The sequence below is a fragment of the Ammospiza caudacuta genome, chromosome 32 (genome assembly GCF_027887145.1).
Source record: "Ammospiza caudacuta isolate bAmmCau1 chromosome 32, bAmmCau1.pri, whole genome shotgun sequence".
NCBI lineage: Eukaryota > Metazoa > Chordata > Aves > Passeriformes > Passerellidae > Ammospiza > Ammospiza caudacuta.
This window is the reverse complement of record NC_080624.1, coordinates 4,105,527-4,121,494: the sequence shown is the minus strand read 5'-3', so window position 1 is coordinate 4,121,494 and position 15,968 is coordinate 4,105,527. Positions and strand designations below refer to the sequence as shown.

General features: G+C 66.7%; 2 protein-coding genes across 2 annotated transcripts in view; both read right to left on the bottom strand.

Moving 5' to 3' along the window:
- LTBP3 (latent transforming growth factor beta binding protein 3) overlaps positions 1-7,950 on the bottom strand; it is a 24,831-nt gene extending 16,881 nt beyond the window's left edge. The window contains exons 1-7 of the mRNA XM_058822331.1: positions 7,920-7,950; positions 6,324-6,899; positions 3,743-4,120; positions 2,811-3,028; positions 2,060-2,168; positions 1,270-1,359; positions 111-233 (exon numbers count right to left, since the gene is read on the bottom strand). Coding sequence (XP_058678314.1) covers positions 111-233; positions 1,270-1,359; positions 2,060-2,168; positions 2,811-3,028; positions 3,743-4,120; positions 6,324-6,899; positions 7,920-7,950 — 1,525 coding nt within the window. The remainder of the gene's footprint in view (positions 1-110; positions 234-1,269; positions 1,360-2,059; positions 2,169-2,810; positions 3,029-3,742; positions 4,121-6,323; positions 6,900-7,919) is intronic.
- MAP3K11 (mitogen-activated protein kinase kinase kinase 11) lies at positions 7,633-15,968 on the bottom strand. Its single transcript, XM_058822370.1, is given in 15 exon segments — positions 7,633-8,126; positions 8,462-8,735; positions 8,737-8,803; positions 8,805-9,097; positions 9,099-9,229; positions 9,754-9,830; positions 9,918-9,984; positions 10,076-10,189; positions 10,750-10,981; positions 11,845-12,014; positions 12,526-12,674; positions 13,992-14,172; positions 15,144-15,291; positions 15,293-15,729; positions 15,887-15,968. Coding segments are annotated over 15 exon segments (2,550 nt in total). The 3' UTR covers positions 7,633-7,998.

Genomic DNA, 15,968 nt, shown 5'->3' with positions numbered 1-15,968 from the left:
GACCCCCAGAACTCCCCTAAGACCCCGAGGAGCCCCAGAATCTCCCAGACCCCCAGAGTCCCCCCAGACCCCTCAGGACCCCCCCAGAACCCCCCCATGTCCCCCCTTACGCAGGCACTGGCTCCGGGAGGGCCCCAGCACGTGCCCGGCCGAGCAGGAGCAGCGGAAGCTGCCCTGGGTGTTGCGGCACTCGCCGGGCTGGCACACGCCGGGCAGGGCGCACTCGTTAATGTCTGCACAGGTAAGGGCACACCTGAGCCAGGTATGGCACACCTGAGCTGGGTATGGCACATCTGGGTTGGGTATGGCACACCTGGGTTGGGTATGGCACACCTGAGCTGGGTATGGCACACCTGGACTGGGTATGGCACAGATATGGCACACCTGAGCTGGGTATGGCACACCTGGGTTGGGTATGGCACACCTGAGCTGGATATGGCACACCTGGGCTGGGTATGGCACGGGTATGGCACACCTGAGCTGGGTATGGCACAGATATGGCACACCTGAGCCAGGTATAGCACACTTAGGCTGGGTATGGCACACCTGAGCTGGGTGTGGCACGGGGATGGCACACCTGGACTAGGCATGGCACACCTGGGACAGGTATGGCACACCTGGGCTGGGTATGGCTTGGGTATGGCACACCTGAGCTGGGTATGGCACACCTGAGCTGGGTGTGGGCACATCTGAGCTGGGTATGGCACACCTGAGCCAGGTACAGCACAGGTATGGCACACCTGAGGTGGGTGTGGCACGGGTATGGCACACCTGAGCTGGGTAGGGCACACCTGGCACAGGTATGGCACACCTGAGCTGGGTATGGCACACCTGGCACAGGTATGGCACACCTGAGCTGGGTAGGGCACACCTGGCACAGGTATGGCACACCTGAGCTGGGTATGGCACGGGTGTGGCACAGGTAGAACACACGTGGCACAGATGTGGTACAGGTGTGATACAGGTGTACAGGTGTGGCACAGGTGTGAACACACCTGACCCCCCACACACTCACCTGGCCATGTGCCAGCCCTTTGCACACCTGTTACACACTCACAGGTGTCCCCCCACCCCCTGTGCCCCCCACCCCTCATTCCCCAACCTCCCCACACAAAACCCCCCAGAACCCCCCAGGAACCCACCCAGGACCCCCCAGACTCCCCCAGAACCCCCACAAGAACCCCCCAGGAACCCGTTCAGGACCCCCCCAAAACCCCCCAGACCCCCCCAAGCCCCCCAGACCCCCCCATAGCCCCCCGAGCCCCCTACCCTGGCAGTGGGAGCTGTTGAGCCGTTTGTAGCCCTGGGGGCAGTCGCCCCCCCCGCGCTCCCCCCGCGACGCTTTCGGGGACCCCGAACCTGAAACAGCCCCGAGACCCCCCCGGGTCACCCCCAGAACCGGGGGGGGTCCGGAGCACATTTGGGGGGGGGGACTCGGTTTTAGGCTGGGGTGGTCTGGGAGGGGTCTTGGGGGGACCTGGGGGGGTTCTGGAGGTGTTTAGGGGGTCCTGGGGGTTCTTGGAGGGTCTGCGGAGGTTTTGGGGGGTCTGGGGGGTTTTTGGGGCGGTTCCTGGGGGCAGTCTGGGGTCCTTCTGAGATGGTCTGGGGGCTCCTGGAGGGTTTTGGGGGGTCCTGGGTGGTTCTGGAGGGGTCTGGGGGGTTTTAGGGGGTCTTGGGGAGTTGTGGGGGGATTTTAGGAGGTTCTTGGGGGGGTCTGGGGTGGTCTCGGGGGTTCTTGGGGTGGTTCTGGGGGTCTGGGGTCGTTCTGGGGAGGTCTAGAAGAGTTTGGGGGGGACCTGGGGGGTCTAGGGGTGTTTTGGGGGGATCTGGGAGGGGGGTCTGGGGTCGTTCTGAGGAGGTCTGGGGGTTCAGGGTGGGTTCTCGTGGGGGTTTTGGGTGGTTTTGGGGAGTTCTGGGGAAATCCCGCAGGGGTTTTGGGGGTTCCTGGGTGGTCCTGGAGGGGTCTGGGGGTTTTGGGGGGGTCTGGGGGGTTCAGGGGGGTTCTGGGGGTGTCCCTGACTAATGTGGGGGGGTCCCGGGGTGGGGGTTCCCCTCTCACCCTGCTGCAGGTGGGGACATTTGTGACATTTGCTCTGTCCCCAGGCGCTGCCGATGCTGCCGCAGCAATCCTCGAGCTTGGTGAGCCCGGGCAGGGGGTTACTGCCGCACTGGGGGGGGGCACGGGGGGGTCAGCGCCCCAAAACACCCTCGGGAACCCCAAAACACCCCCGAGAACCCAAACCCACCCCAAAATATCCCCGGGAATGGAAATCCAGCCCAAAATATCCCAGGGGACCCAAATCCATCCTAAAACACTCCCGGGACCCCAAATCCACCCCAAACCCACCCCAAAACACGCCCGGGACTCGAAACGCACCCCAAAACACCCGCAAACACCCCAAAATACCCCTAAAACCCCCAAACCATTCCAAAACTCGGGGGTTCCGACGCCCCCCCGAACCCCTGAACACCCTCGGGACCCCCAAATTTACGCCCCCACCTCACCGAGTGCTTGGGCAGTCACTGGGGTTCATTGTTTTGGGGTGGTTAAATCCCACCCCAAAACACCCCTAAAACACATCAAACACCCCCTGGAACCCCCAAAACACCCCCAAACTCCGAACCTGAAGTTCCCAGGACCCCCAAATTTCTGCCCCCCCCCCCCCCCACCGAGTGCTTGGGCAGTCACTGAGCCGGGGAAGGGTTCAGCACCCCAAAACACCCCTAAAACCCCCCAAAACTCGGGGGTTCCGAGCCCCCCGAACCCCTGAACACCCCCGGGTCCCCCAAATTTCGGCCCCCCCCCTCACCGAGTGCTTGGGCAGGGTGTCCTGGAAGCAGCGGCCCAGCGGTTTGTGGGTGTGGGGCCGGGGGGGCGCGGGGGGTTTGCTGCCCGCGGGGTGCGCCAGGAGCCCCCCCCCGGCCCGGGGAGCCCCCTCGGGGGGGCGCGGCTCGATGCGGTGAACCTGCACCGAGGCCTCGGGGGGGTGATGGACCCGCACGTTCACCAGGGGAGGGGGCACCTGGGCTGGGGGCACAGGGAGATGGGACCCAACCGAAGCACGGAATTGGGGAGCCCCCCGAGAACCCCAAAATCCGGGAGATGGGACCCCCCCGAAGCACGAAATTGGGGACCCCCCCGAACCCCAAAATCCGGGACCCCCTGAACTCCAAAATCCGGGATCCGGAGCCCCCAAAATCTGGGACACGGGACCCTCCAAACCCCAAAATCCGAGACCGCCTGAACCCCGAAATCCACGACCCCCCAAAACCCTGAAATCCGGGACCCCAGAACCCCCCCAGAAGTCCCCAAACCCGGCACCCCCCCCGAGCCCCAAAATCCGGGACCCACAAAATCCCAAAATCCGGGATCCCCCAAACCCCAAAATCTGGGACCCCAGGGCCCCCCGAATCCCAAAATTCGGCACCCCCAGCCCCGCGAACCCCTGAGCCCCCTCAAATCCTCGAGCCCCCCAAACCTCCTAAACCCCTGAGCCCCCCCAAACCCCCCGAGCGCCCCAAACCTCCCGAACTCGCCAACCCCTCTGAACCCCCCAAACCCCCGAGCCCCCCCAAACCCCCCCGAATCCCCCCCAACCTCCCGAGACCCCCAAACCCCCGACCCCCCCCAAACCCCCAAACCCCCCAAACCTCACTGAGACCCCCAAACCCCCCGAGCTCCCCCAAACCCCTCGAACCCCCCAAACTCCCCACGCCCCCCAAGCCCCCCCCCATTATTTACCTTCAGCCGAGTGGTGCCCCGGCCCCAGGGGCACGACGAAGGTGGCGTGGCTGACGTGCCCCCCCCCGTGGCCCCCCCCGTGCCCCCCCCCACCGTGGGCAGCCCCCGGGGGGGGCTCGGGGGGCGCCGCCGCCCCCGGCCCATCGGCGATGACCTGCACGGCGTAAACGGCGACCTTGGAGCCGGGGGCGGGCTCGGGGGGGGCGTCGGGGGGCGCGGGGGGGGGCGGAGGGGGGGGTCCGGCCCCGCCCCCTCCCGTCCGGGCCCCCCCCCCGGCCGCGGGGACCTGGCAGAAGCGGCCGGTGAAGTTGGGGGGGCACAGGCAGTGGGAGCGGGAGCTGCACTGGCCGCCGTTCATGCAGGGCAGGGGGCACACCACTGCGGGGGGGGGAGAGAGGTGAGACCCCCGGACGGACCCCCAAATTCTCCTAAGACCCCCAGAGTGAGCCTCGAATTCCCCGAGACCCCCGGAGTGTTCCCCGAATACCCCGAGACCCCCGGAGGGACCCCTCCGAATTCCCCGAGACCCCCGGAGTGATCCCCGAATTCCCCTGAGACCTCCCAGACCCCCTGAGACCCCCGGAGTGCTCCCCGAATTCCCAGAGACCCCCGAAGGGACCCCCCCGAATTCCCCGAGACCCCCGGAGTGATCCCCGAATTCCCCTGAGACCTCCCAGACCCCCTGAGACCCCCGGAGTGATCCCCGAATTCCCCTGAGAACTCCCAGACCCCCTGAGACCCCCGGAGTGTTCCCCGAATTCCCCGAGACCCCAGAGTGCCCTCAAATATCTTGAGAGCATCCTGAGACCCCCGGAGTGCTCCCCAAATTTCCCTGAGACCCCCGGAGTGACCCCCGAATTCCCCGAGACCCCAGAGTGCCCTCAAATATCTTGAGAGCATCCTGAGACCCCCCGGAGTGCTCCCCAAATTTCCCTGAGACCCCCGGAGTGCCCCCCAAATATCCTGAGACCCCCTGAGAGCCCCAAATTCACCGAGACCCCCGGAGAGCACCCAAATCCTCTGAGACCACCCCAAGCCCCCCAGGTGCCTCTGCCTCCTCTGGCCCACCCCGGTCCCGGTGCCATCACAGCCCCATCGCCGCTGTCCCCATTGCTGTCCTTGTCCCCACCTCGGCCCTGTCACCATCCCTGTCCCCATCCTTGTCTCACCTGTCCCAGCACTGTCCCCATACCTGAGCCATCCCTGTCCCTGCGTCCCCGTGTCCCTGTCCCCGTGTCCCGGTGCCACTCACCCACTCAGAAGCCAGACCTGGTCACGGTGTCCCCATCCCTGTGTCCCCATCCCTGCCCCTATCCCCAACCCTGTCCTCACCTTGGCCCTGTCCCCAACCCTGTCCCATCCTCACCACTGTCCCATCCTCACCACCCCATACCTGAGCCATCCCTGTCACCGTGTCCCCATCCCTGTCCATGTGTCCTCATTCCTGTCCCGGTGTCCCCATCCCTGTCCTCGTGTCACTCACCCACTCAGAAGCCGGAGCCGGTGTCCCAGTGGCTGTCCCAGTGTCCCCATGGCTGTCCCCATGTCCCCGTCCCCCAGTGCCACTCACCCACTCAGAAGCAGGAGCCGGTCAGGCTGTCCCTGTCCCCGTGGCTGTTCCCATCCCTGTCCCAGTGTCCCCCTGGCTGTCCCAGTGTCCCCATGGCTGTCCCCATGTCACTATCCCGGTGTCCGGGTGTCACTCACCCACTCAGAAGCCAGAGCCGGTCAGGGTGTCCCTGTCCCCATGGACGTTCCTCTGGCTGTCCCCGTGTCCCCATGGCCGTTCCCATCCCTGTCCCCATGTCCCTGTCCCCATCCCCTGGTGCCACTCACCCACTCGGAAGCCGGAGCCTGTCCCTATGGCTGTCCCCATCCCTGTCCCGGTGTCCCCACAGCTGTCCCCATGTCCCAATCCCTGTCCCCCGGTGTCACTCACCCACTCGGAAGCCGGAGCCGGTCAGGGTGTCCCTGTCCCCATGGCTGTCCCGGTATCCCCACGGCTGTCCCCATGTCACTGTCCCGGTGTCCCCATGGCTGTCTCCATGGCCTTTCCAATCCCTGTCCCGGTGTCCCCACGGCTGTCCCCATGTCACTGTCCCGGTGTCCCCATGACTGTCCCCATGTCCCCGTCCCCCGGTGCCACTCACCCACTCGGAAGCCGGAGCCGGTCAGGCTGTCCCTGTCCCCACGGCCATTCCCATCCCTGTCCCAGTGCTCCCATGGCTGTTCCAATCCCAGTCCCGCTGTCCCCATGTCCCCACGGCTGTCCCCACGGCTGTCCCCATGGTGGTCCCCTTGTCCCCCGGTGCCACTCACCCACTCGGAAGCCGGAGCCGGTCAGGCTGTCCCTGTCCCCATGGCTGTCCCGGTGTCCCGATGGCCGTTCCCATCCCTGTCCCGGTGTCCCCACGGCTGTCCCCATGTCCCTGTCCCCGTCCCCCGGTGCCACTCACCCACTCGGAAGCCGGAGCCGCTCAGGCTGTCCCTGACCCGGTGGCTGTCCCGGTGTCCCCATGGCCGTTCCCATCCCTGTCCCGGTGTCCCCACGGCTGTCCCCATGTCCCCCGGTGCCACTCACCCACTCGGAAGCCGGAGCCGGTCAGCGTGTCGGCCGCGTGCCCGTTCTCCCCGATCAGGGTCATGTTGGAGCCGGGCTGGCACGAGTCGCGGCACAGCCCCTTCAGACACGTCCTCCGGCAGATCAGGGGGGCGAAGACCACCTTGAAGCGCTCCCGGGCCACGGCCGCGCCCCCCCCGCGCCCCCCCAGCGCCGCCAGCGCCGCCAGCACCGCCCAGAGCCCCCCCAGGCTCCACATGCTGCCCCCGAGACCCCCGAGAGACCCCCGCCCCGACCCCGCGCCCACCGAGGGCTCCGATCCCTCGGTGGGGGGGTCCCGGCCGCTGGAGACCCCTCGGGGGGGCTCCCGGAGCCTCGCAAGGGTCCCGTCCGCCCCTGGGGATGGGGAAGGGGGGAGATCCCGTCTGTCTGTCTGTGCCCTCTCCAGCCGCGCCGCCCAGCCCGGAGAGAGAGGCCGAGGGGTCCCTTTTGGGGAGGGGGGTGTCCCGCAGAGGCCTGGCGGGTGCGGGGTCCCCTCGGGTGTTTTTGGGGGGATCCCGCCGGGCTCGCGCGGTCCCGCGGCCGCCTGGGATGGCGCTGGGATTGAGGGGGGGGGGGGGGGGCGGGGGCCGGGCCCTGGGGCCGCTCCAGGAATTGGGGGGGGGGGCGGGGAGGTGGGGGGAGGGGAGGAGCCCGGATGGCCGGGCCGGTTCCAGCGGCGGGACGGGGTGGGTCGGGCCGGAACCCCAACAAGATCTCCCCCAAAAACTCTCGGGACCCCCCCCAAAAACTCCCCAAAAAACTCTCAGGACCCACCCGAAAAACTCCCCCAAAAACTCTCGAGACCCATCCCAAAAACTCTCGGGACCCCCCCCCCAAAAACTCGGGGTTTGTCCCATGGTGGGGTTGGGGGGTGGAAATTCCTTGGAGCCCCCCCAGGATGGGGTATGGGAGTGCTGGGGACCCCCCAAACACCTGAGACCACCCTTGGGGGAGTGCGGTCCGCTGGAACAACTGAGACCCCCCCCCCCCCAAAAGAGAAACGGGGACCCCCCAAAACCGCTGGGGCAAGATGGAGCCCCCACGAATCCCCCCAAAACCCTCACACGGGGGTGGGCGGGGAGATGGGACCGCCCCCCAAGCGGAAAGAACCCCCTCCCCAAAAAGCGCTGGGACCCCCAGGATGGGGATGGGGCAAATGGGACCCCCCCCCAAGCCCAGAGGGCCCCTCCAAGGGCGGGTGGGACCCCCAGACACAGCGACCCCTTCCCATTTTGGGCCCCCCCAGGTCAGGACGAGGCGCCCCCGGCAGTTTTGGGGTCTCGGGAGTTTTTATTTGGTCACGGGCGCCCCCCGAAGCTCCCGGGACCCCCGTCCAGTGTCGGGACCGCCCGGGGGCGGGGCTTCAGCGCGCCCACCAATCAGGGCGGTACTTCCTGGTTTGCCCCAGGAGGGGGGCGTGGTTTCCTGCCGTAAGGCCCCGCCCGGGAGGGGCGGGGCTTTTTTTGTAATGCCCTTTGCATGGACCAATGGCGCGCCGGCGTGGGCGGGGCTTCCGCCTGGCGGCTGTCAATCACAGCACGGCGGGGCGTGGCCTGCGACGCGGGCGGGGCTTGCTGCTGTCAATCCGTCCGTCGCGGCCGCTCATTAGTCGGCGGAAGGTGGCGGGGGCGGGTCCAAAGCGCGGCGGGCGCTCTCATTGGTCGGTGAAGGGGTCTCGGGGGCGGGGCTCGGCGGGGGGCGGGGCCTTGCGCGGCCCCGCGGACACGAAGCTCCAGGGATCGATGCGGGGGCGGAGCGGGGAGGGGCGGGGCCGGGCGGGGCCTGCGGGGAAGGGCGGGGCTTGGGGGGCGGGGCGATCACCCCCGAACCCCAAAACTGCCCCAGGACCCCCCAGAAGTGCCCTCAACCCCCCCCCGCAAACTGCACCCAAACCACCCAAAACTGCCCTGCGACCCCGCAGAACGCCCCATCAGTGCCCCCACTGCCCCATGAACCCCAGCAGGACCCCAAAACCGCCCCACGACCCCCCCAAAACTGCCCTGAGAACCCCCAGAACACCTCATCAATGCTTCCACTGCCCTCTGAAATCCCCAGAACGCCAAAACTGCCCCAGGACCCCCCAAAACTGCCCCAGGACCCCCCCCAGTCCCACTTACCCCACTCGGGGGTCCCGGCTGGGCTCAGCTCTCGGGGTCTCCGAGCCCCCCGGGGTGATGGCTGCAGCCCCAGCTCGGGGGTCCCGGGGGTCCGGGCACGGCGTGGCTCAGGGGTCCCGGGGGTCCCGGGGGTCCGGGCACGGCCCAGCTCGGGGGTCCCGGGGGTCCTGGCTCCTCCCCCTTGCTCGGGGGTCCAAGACCAATTCAGCTCCAGGGTCTTGGGGGTCCGGGCTGGCCTCAGCTCGGGGGTCCCGGGGGTCTTGGGGGTCCCGGGGGGTCCGGATTCCGCTGGGATCGGGGGACCCGGGGGTCCGGGCTCGCCCCTGCTCGGGGGTCCCGGGGGGTCCGGATTCCGCTGGGATCGGGGGATCCGGGGGTCCTGGGGGTCCCGGGGGTCCGGACCCCGCTCAGCTCGGGGGTCCGGGCTTGACTCGGCTCAGGGGTCCTGGCGATCCCACTGGGGTCGGGGGTCCTGGGGGTCCGGACCCCGCTCGGCTCGGGGGTCCCGGAGCTCCAGGCCCGCCCGGTTTCGGGGGTCCCGGGTGACTCGGGGGACCCCAAGTTTCGCTCCCAGCGTCGCGGGGAGAGGCGCAGCAGCCCCGGGGAGGGCGGGGGGCTTCGGGGGGATTCGGGGGGGCGCCAGCTCCCGGCCCAGCCCCAGCGAGGCCAGCAGGGCCGAGCCCTTGAGCAGCGCCCGCCGCAGCAGCCGGGGGGTCCCGCCCCGAGACCCCCGACCCTCCTCGGCCTCCGGGGGGGGCCCGGCCTCGCCTGCGGGACACGGCGGGGTCAGCGTGGGGAGGGGGCTGCAGGAGGGGGGGGGGAGGTGGGGAGGGGTCCCAGGTATTCGGGGAGGGGTTCCAGGTGTCCATAGGGGATATTCCAGGTGTTTGCGGGGGTTCCCAGGTGGTTGAGGAGGGGTCCCAGGTCTTTGGGGGTGTCCCAGGAGTTTGGGGGGGGTCCTAAGTTTTTGGGGAGGGGTCCCAGGTGTCCATAGGGGATGTTCCAGGTGCTATGGGGGTGTCCCAGGAGTTTGGGGGATGGTCCCAGGTGTTGGGGATGGGTGCTCAGGGGGGTATCCCAGGTGTTTGGGGGGTGGTCCCAGGTGCTATGGGGGAGTTCCCATGTGTTGGGGAAGGGTCCCAGGTATTTGGGGAGGGGTCCCAGGTGTTGGGGAAGGGTCCCAGGTGTTGGGGAAGGGTCCTCAGGGGGGTGTCCCAGGTGTTGGGGATGGGTCCTCAGGGGTGCGACCCCCCCCCCCCCCCCCCCCCACAGCCCCGAGCCCCCAGACCCACCATTGGGGGAGGCGTCCCCCGGGCTCAGCTCCTCCGTGTCCAGGTACCAGGTGGTCTCATCGGGGCGCAGGCGGCGCCTGGGGGGGACACCCGAGGGTCCGGGGAGGGGTCCCGGTGTGCAGAGACCCCTCCCCAAATTCCCAAAAAGGGGGGGGGACACTCACCTGCCATTGAGGGCACCGCCCCGACCCCCACGGCCCCGCGGTGGCTCCTCCTCCTCCTCAGGCTCCACTGGGGACACAAAGGGGGGGACACGGGGTCAGGGGGGGTCACCGGGGGGGTGATGCCACCGCCCCGCCCCCCCGGGGATGACGTCACTCACGCTGGATGGCGCGCAGGCGCGGGAAGGGCGGGGATTCCCCTGGGCCATCCTGGGGGTCGTGGCTCCGGGGGTCTCCCCCAGGGGATGCCTGGACGGTCAGGCGGTGCTTGAAATCTGGGGAGGGGGAGAGCCAAGGTCAGGAGAGCCCCAAAAACCCCCCCAAAATACACCCCAAAACCCCCAACGGGCACCCAAAAATCCCCAGAGCCCCAAAAGCCCCCCCCAAAGCCCCCTGGCTCCCTCAGGACCCCCAACACCTCCCAAAGCTCCCCAAAGACCCCCAAATCCCCAGGAGCCCCAAATCCCCCGAAGCCCCAAAGCTCCCAACAACTTCTGCTCCCCCACGACCTCCCCAAATCCCTCAGGACCCCCAAATCCCCCTGATTCCCTCAAGACCCCCAATCCCCTGGACCCTTAAAGCCCCCAACATCTCCCAAAGCTCCCCAAGCCCCCCAAATCCCTCGGGACCCCCAAATCCCTCAGGACCCCCAAAGCCCCCTGGCTCCCTCAAGACCCCTAAATTTCCCAGACCCCCAAATCACCCAAGACCCCCATCTCCCCTAAGACCCCTCAGAACCCTCCAAACCCTCAATCCCCCCCTTCTCCCCCAAAACCCCAACACGCCCCAAAGCCCCCAACACCCTCCGCAATCCCCCGGCCCCATTTTCCCCCACCCTGCGGCATCCCGATGAGATCCGCCGGTTTCCGTGGCCTCCTGAAGGGGGGTCTGCGTCTCTTGGGGGCCGGGGGGGGCCGGGGGGGCCCCCTGAGCATGAGGCTGAGCTCCCGCTCCAGCACCTCGAGCTCCCGGCGCGCCACGGCGGCCTCGCGCTGCCGCAGCGCCTCGGCCTGGGAGCGCTGGGCCCGCGAGGCCCTGGCCACGGCCTCCTCACGGCTGCGCAGCTCCTGGGACAGCGGGGACAGCGGGGGGACAATGGGGTGATGGGGACAGTGGAGACAGTGGGGTGATGGGGGCGATGGGGACAGTGGGGGTGATGGGGACAGGGGGGTGATGGGGGTGATGGGGGTGATGGGAGCGATGGGGACAATGGGGTCATAGGGACAATGGGGACAGTGGGGGCGATGGGGACAGTGGGGGCGATGGGGACAATGGGGGTGATGGGAGTGATGGGGACAATGGGGTCAATGGGGTGATGGGGTCATGGGGACAGTGGGGGTGATGGGGGCGATGGGAGTGATGGGGACAATGGGGTCAATGGGGACAATGGGGGCGATGGGGACAGTGGAGACAGTGGGGTGATGGGGGCGATGGGGACAGTGGGGGTGATGGGGGCGATGGGGACAATGGGGACAGTGGGGGTGATGGGGGCGATGGGGACAATGGGGACAGTGGGGGTGATGGGGGCAACGGGAGCGATGGGGACAATGGGGTCAATGGGGACAGTGGGGACATGGGGACAATGGGGTGATGGGGGCAATGGGGACATGGGGACAATGGGGACAATGGGGTCAATGGGGTCAATGGGGTTGATGGGGTCATGGGGACAATGGAGACAATGGGGACAATGGGGACAATGGGGTGATGGGGACAATGGGGTGATGGGGACAATGAGGACAACGGGGACAATGGGGACACCGAGTGACAGCAGGGTAAATGGGGAGAGGTTTGGGGGGTCCCACGTAGGTTTTTGGGGGTGTCCCAGGTTCTCATGGGGATACCCCAGTAATTAGGGGAGGGGTCCCAGGAGTTTTGGGGGTGTCCCAGGTTCTCATGGGGATACCCCAGTAATTAGGGGAGGGGTCTCCACCTTCTCGCGGGCCCGCAGCTCGTCGAAGAGCCCCTGGATCTCGCGGCGCCACGACTCCTGCAGCGAGTGGAAGGACTCGGGGGGCCCCAGCCCCGCCGGCTCCAGCCCCCCCAGGCGCCGCAGGATGGTCCCGAAGCCCGGCCGCCGGTGGGGGTCCTGCTCCCAGCAGGCTGGGGGGGGGGGAATCGGGGGGCTTGGGGGGGCTCCCGGGGGACCCCCAGGTACCCCCCATAACCCCAGAGATCCCAGCACCCCCAAACTCCTGCGGACCCCAATATCCACAACCCCTCTGATTCCCCAGGACTCCCCAAACCCCCCCCGTACCTGCCATGAGCTTGGGGGGCTCCCGAGGGACCCCCACAACCCACAGGGACCCCCAGGTACCCCCCGTAACCCCTCAGCAACCCCAAAATTCCTGAGGACCCCAATATGCACAAATCCCCAACCCCTCTGATTCCCCAGGACCCCCCAAACCTCCCCATACCTCCAAAGCCCCCACAAGCCCCCCCATACCTGCCATGAGCTTGGGGGGGCTCCCGAGGGACCCCCACATCCCACAGGGACCCCCCAGGGACCCCCCACAACCCCAGGGATCCCAGCACCCCCAAATTCCTGCGGACCCCAATATCCACAACCCCCCAGCCCCTCTGATTCTCCAGGGCCCCCCCAAGCCCCCCGTACCTGCCATGAGCTGGGCGAAGGGCGGGGGGCAGGTGCTCGGGATGGGCAGGGTCAGTTTGTTCACGGCCACCCCATAAGCCACGGCCAGGCCGTCAATGCCCCGGTACGGCACCTCCCCGGTCAGCAGCTCCCACAGCAGCACCCCATAACTTTGGGGGGGGGCACGAGAAAGGGGTCAGACCCCCCAAAACCACCCCACAACTCTGCAGGTGCCCCCCATAAACCACCCAAACCCACACCTCTGTGATCCCATTAATGGGGGGACCCCGAATCCTCCATGGGCATCCCCAAACCTCCCCGGTCAGCAGCTCCCACAGCAGCACCCCATAATTTTGGGGGCACAAAAATGGGGTCAGACCCCCCCAAAACCACCCCACAACTCTGTGATCCAAACCCGCAGCTCTGTGATCCCACAAATGGGCACCCCAAATCCTCCATGGGCACCCCCAAAGCTGCCAGGGATACCCACAGCAGCACCCCATAACTTCGGGGGGGCACGAGAAAGGGGTCAGACCCCCCAAAACCACCCCACAACTCTGCAGGTGCCCCCCATAAACCACCCAAAGCTGCAGCTCTCAAATGGACACCCCAAATTCTCCATGGGCATTCCCAAAGCCGCCACAGCACCCCAAACCTGACAGGGATACCCTAAACTTTTCTGTGGGGTCCCTATGGGGTCTCTATAGGGCAGGGTCTGTGTGGGATCACTATGGGGTTTCTATGGGGTCCCTGTGGGGCAGGGTACCTATGGGGTCCCTATGGGGCTTCTACCAGGTCCTTGTGGGGTCTCTATGAGGTCCCTATGGGGATTTCTATGGGGTCCCTGTGGGGTCCCTATGGAGTTTCTATGGGGTCCCTGTGGGGAAAGGTACTTGTGGGGTCCCTATGGAATCTCTATGGGATCCTTATGGGGTTTCTATAGGGTCCCTATGGGGCAGAGTACCTATGGGTTCCCTATGGGGTTTCTATGGGATCCCTGTGGGGTCTCTATGGGCTCCCTGTGGGGTCCCTATGGGGTTTCTATGGGATCCTTGTGGGGTCTCTATGAGGTCCCTATGGGGCAGGGTCTCTGTGAGATCCCTATGGGGTCCCTATGGGGTTTCTATGGGGTCCCTGTGGGGCAGGGTACCTATGGGGTCCCTATGGGATCCCTGTGGGGTCTCTATAACGTCCCTACGGGGGTTTCTATGGGGTCCCTATGGAATCTCTATGGTGTCCCTTATGGGGAACCCCAAAATCCATCCCAAACCCCGATTTCCGCCCCCCCCGGGCCCCCCCGGGCCCCCTGCCCACCTCCAGACGTCGCTGCCCTTGGAGAAGGTGGATGCCCGGATCACCTCAGGGCTCCCCCATAAACCACCCAGACCCACAGCTCTGTGACCCCACAAATGGGGGCACCCCAAAATCCATCCCAAACCCCGATTTTCACCCCCCCCCCCCGTGCCCCCCCCAGGCCCCCTGCCCACCTCCAGACGTCGCTGCCCTTGGAGAAGGTGGATGCCCGGATCACCTCGGGCGCCATCCAGGCGTAGGTGCCCGCCGCGCTCATCTTGGTGGTTCGCTGCCACTCGCGGGCCAGCCCGAAGTCGGTGATTTTCAGCGTCTTCCCGCTCACGTCGTCCCCAACCACAGGCTGGGCCAGCAGAACTGGGGGGGCACGGGGTCAGGGGCACCCCCAAAGTGAGACCACCCCACATTTGGGGTGTCCTTCCCACCCTGGGGACAGCGGGGTTTGTGATCCCCTGTTCTGATGGGGACAGGTGGGAGCCCCAATGTGGGGATGTTGGGGACACCAATGTTTGGGATTCTCCACTCTGGGGACCCCAATACCTGGGATTCCTCACATTGGGAACCCCAATATCCAGGGTTCCCCACCTTGGAGACCCCAATGTCTGGGATTCCCCACCCTTGGTGACTCTAATACCTGGAATTTCTCACTCTGGAGACCCCAATATCTGGGATTTCCCACTTTGAGGACCCCAAAGTCTGGGATTCCTCACCCTTGAGGACCCCAATATCTGGAATTTCTCACCTTGGAGACCCCAATATCTGGGATTCCTCACATTGGCAACCCCAATATCCAGGATTCCCCACCCTCGGGGGACCCAAATATTTGAAATTCCTTACCTTGGGGACCCCAATATCTGGGATTTCTCACTCGAGGGACCCCAATATCTGTGATCCCCCACCCTTGAAGACCCCAATACCTGGGATTCCTCACTCTAGAGACCCCAATATCTGTGATCCCCCACCCTTGAAGACCCCAATACCTGGGATTCCTCACTCTAGAGACCCCAATATCTGTGATCCCCCACCCTTGAGGACCCCAATACCTGGGATTCCTCACTCTAGAGACCCCAACATCAGTGATCCCCCACCCTTGAGGACCCCAATATCTACGATTCCCTGCATTGGGGACCCCGATATCTAAGAACCCCCACCCTTTAGGACCCCGATATCAGTGATCCCCCACCCTTGAGAACCCCAATATCTACGATTCCCTGCATTGGGGACCCCGATATCTAAGAACCCCCACCCTTTAGGACCCCAATATCAGCGATCCCCCCCACCTCGAGGACCCTGATAACCGCCCCCTCACCCCCTCCCCAAATCCTCACCATTGCTGGACTTGAGGTCGCGGTGGATGAGCGGCACGGGGGTCCCGGAGTGCAGGTACCGCATCCCCCGCGCCACCTGGCGAGCCCAGTCCAGCAGGACGGCGGGGGGGACCCTGCGCCCGGCCAGGGCCCTGGAGAGCGGCCCCCCCCGCGGCAAACTCCATCACCAGGCACAGGTGCGGCGGCTCCAGGCACACGGCCCGCAGCGCCACCACGTTGGGGTGCCGCAGGCGGGCGTAGAGCCGCGCCTCCCGCCGCAGGCTGGCCGCGCCCGCCGCGCCCGCGTCGCCCCTCGCCGCCTTCACCGCCACCACCTGGCCCCGCCAGGTGCCCCGGAACACGCGGCCGAAACCGCCGGCACCGATCACCTCCTCCAGCCGCAGCTCGCCGAAAGCCGCCCGGGCCGGTTCGCAACCGCCCGGTGGGGACGGGGAACGGGAACCGGGTGGGGATGGGGAACGGGAGGCCCCCGGGGATGGGGAACGGGAGACCCCCGGGGATGGGGAAGGGGAGCGGGACCCCTCTCTAGGGGAGGGGGGAAAAGGGGAATGGGACCCCTCTGGGAATGAGGAGGGGGAAAAAGGGGAGTGGGAGCCCTCCGGGAATGGGGAAAAAAAAGGGGAACGGGACCCCTCTCCAAGGGATGGGGAAGGGGAACGAGACCCCCTTGGGGAGGGGGGAAAAGGGGATTGGGACCCCCCCATTGGGGAGGGGGGGGAATGGGGAGCGCTGTGGGAAAAGGGGGGACAGGGAAAGGGGGGGAGAGGGGGAGTGAGACCCCGCCGGGGGGGATGAGGAGGGGGGCGATGCCCGACCCCACTCCAT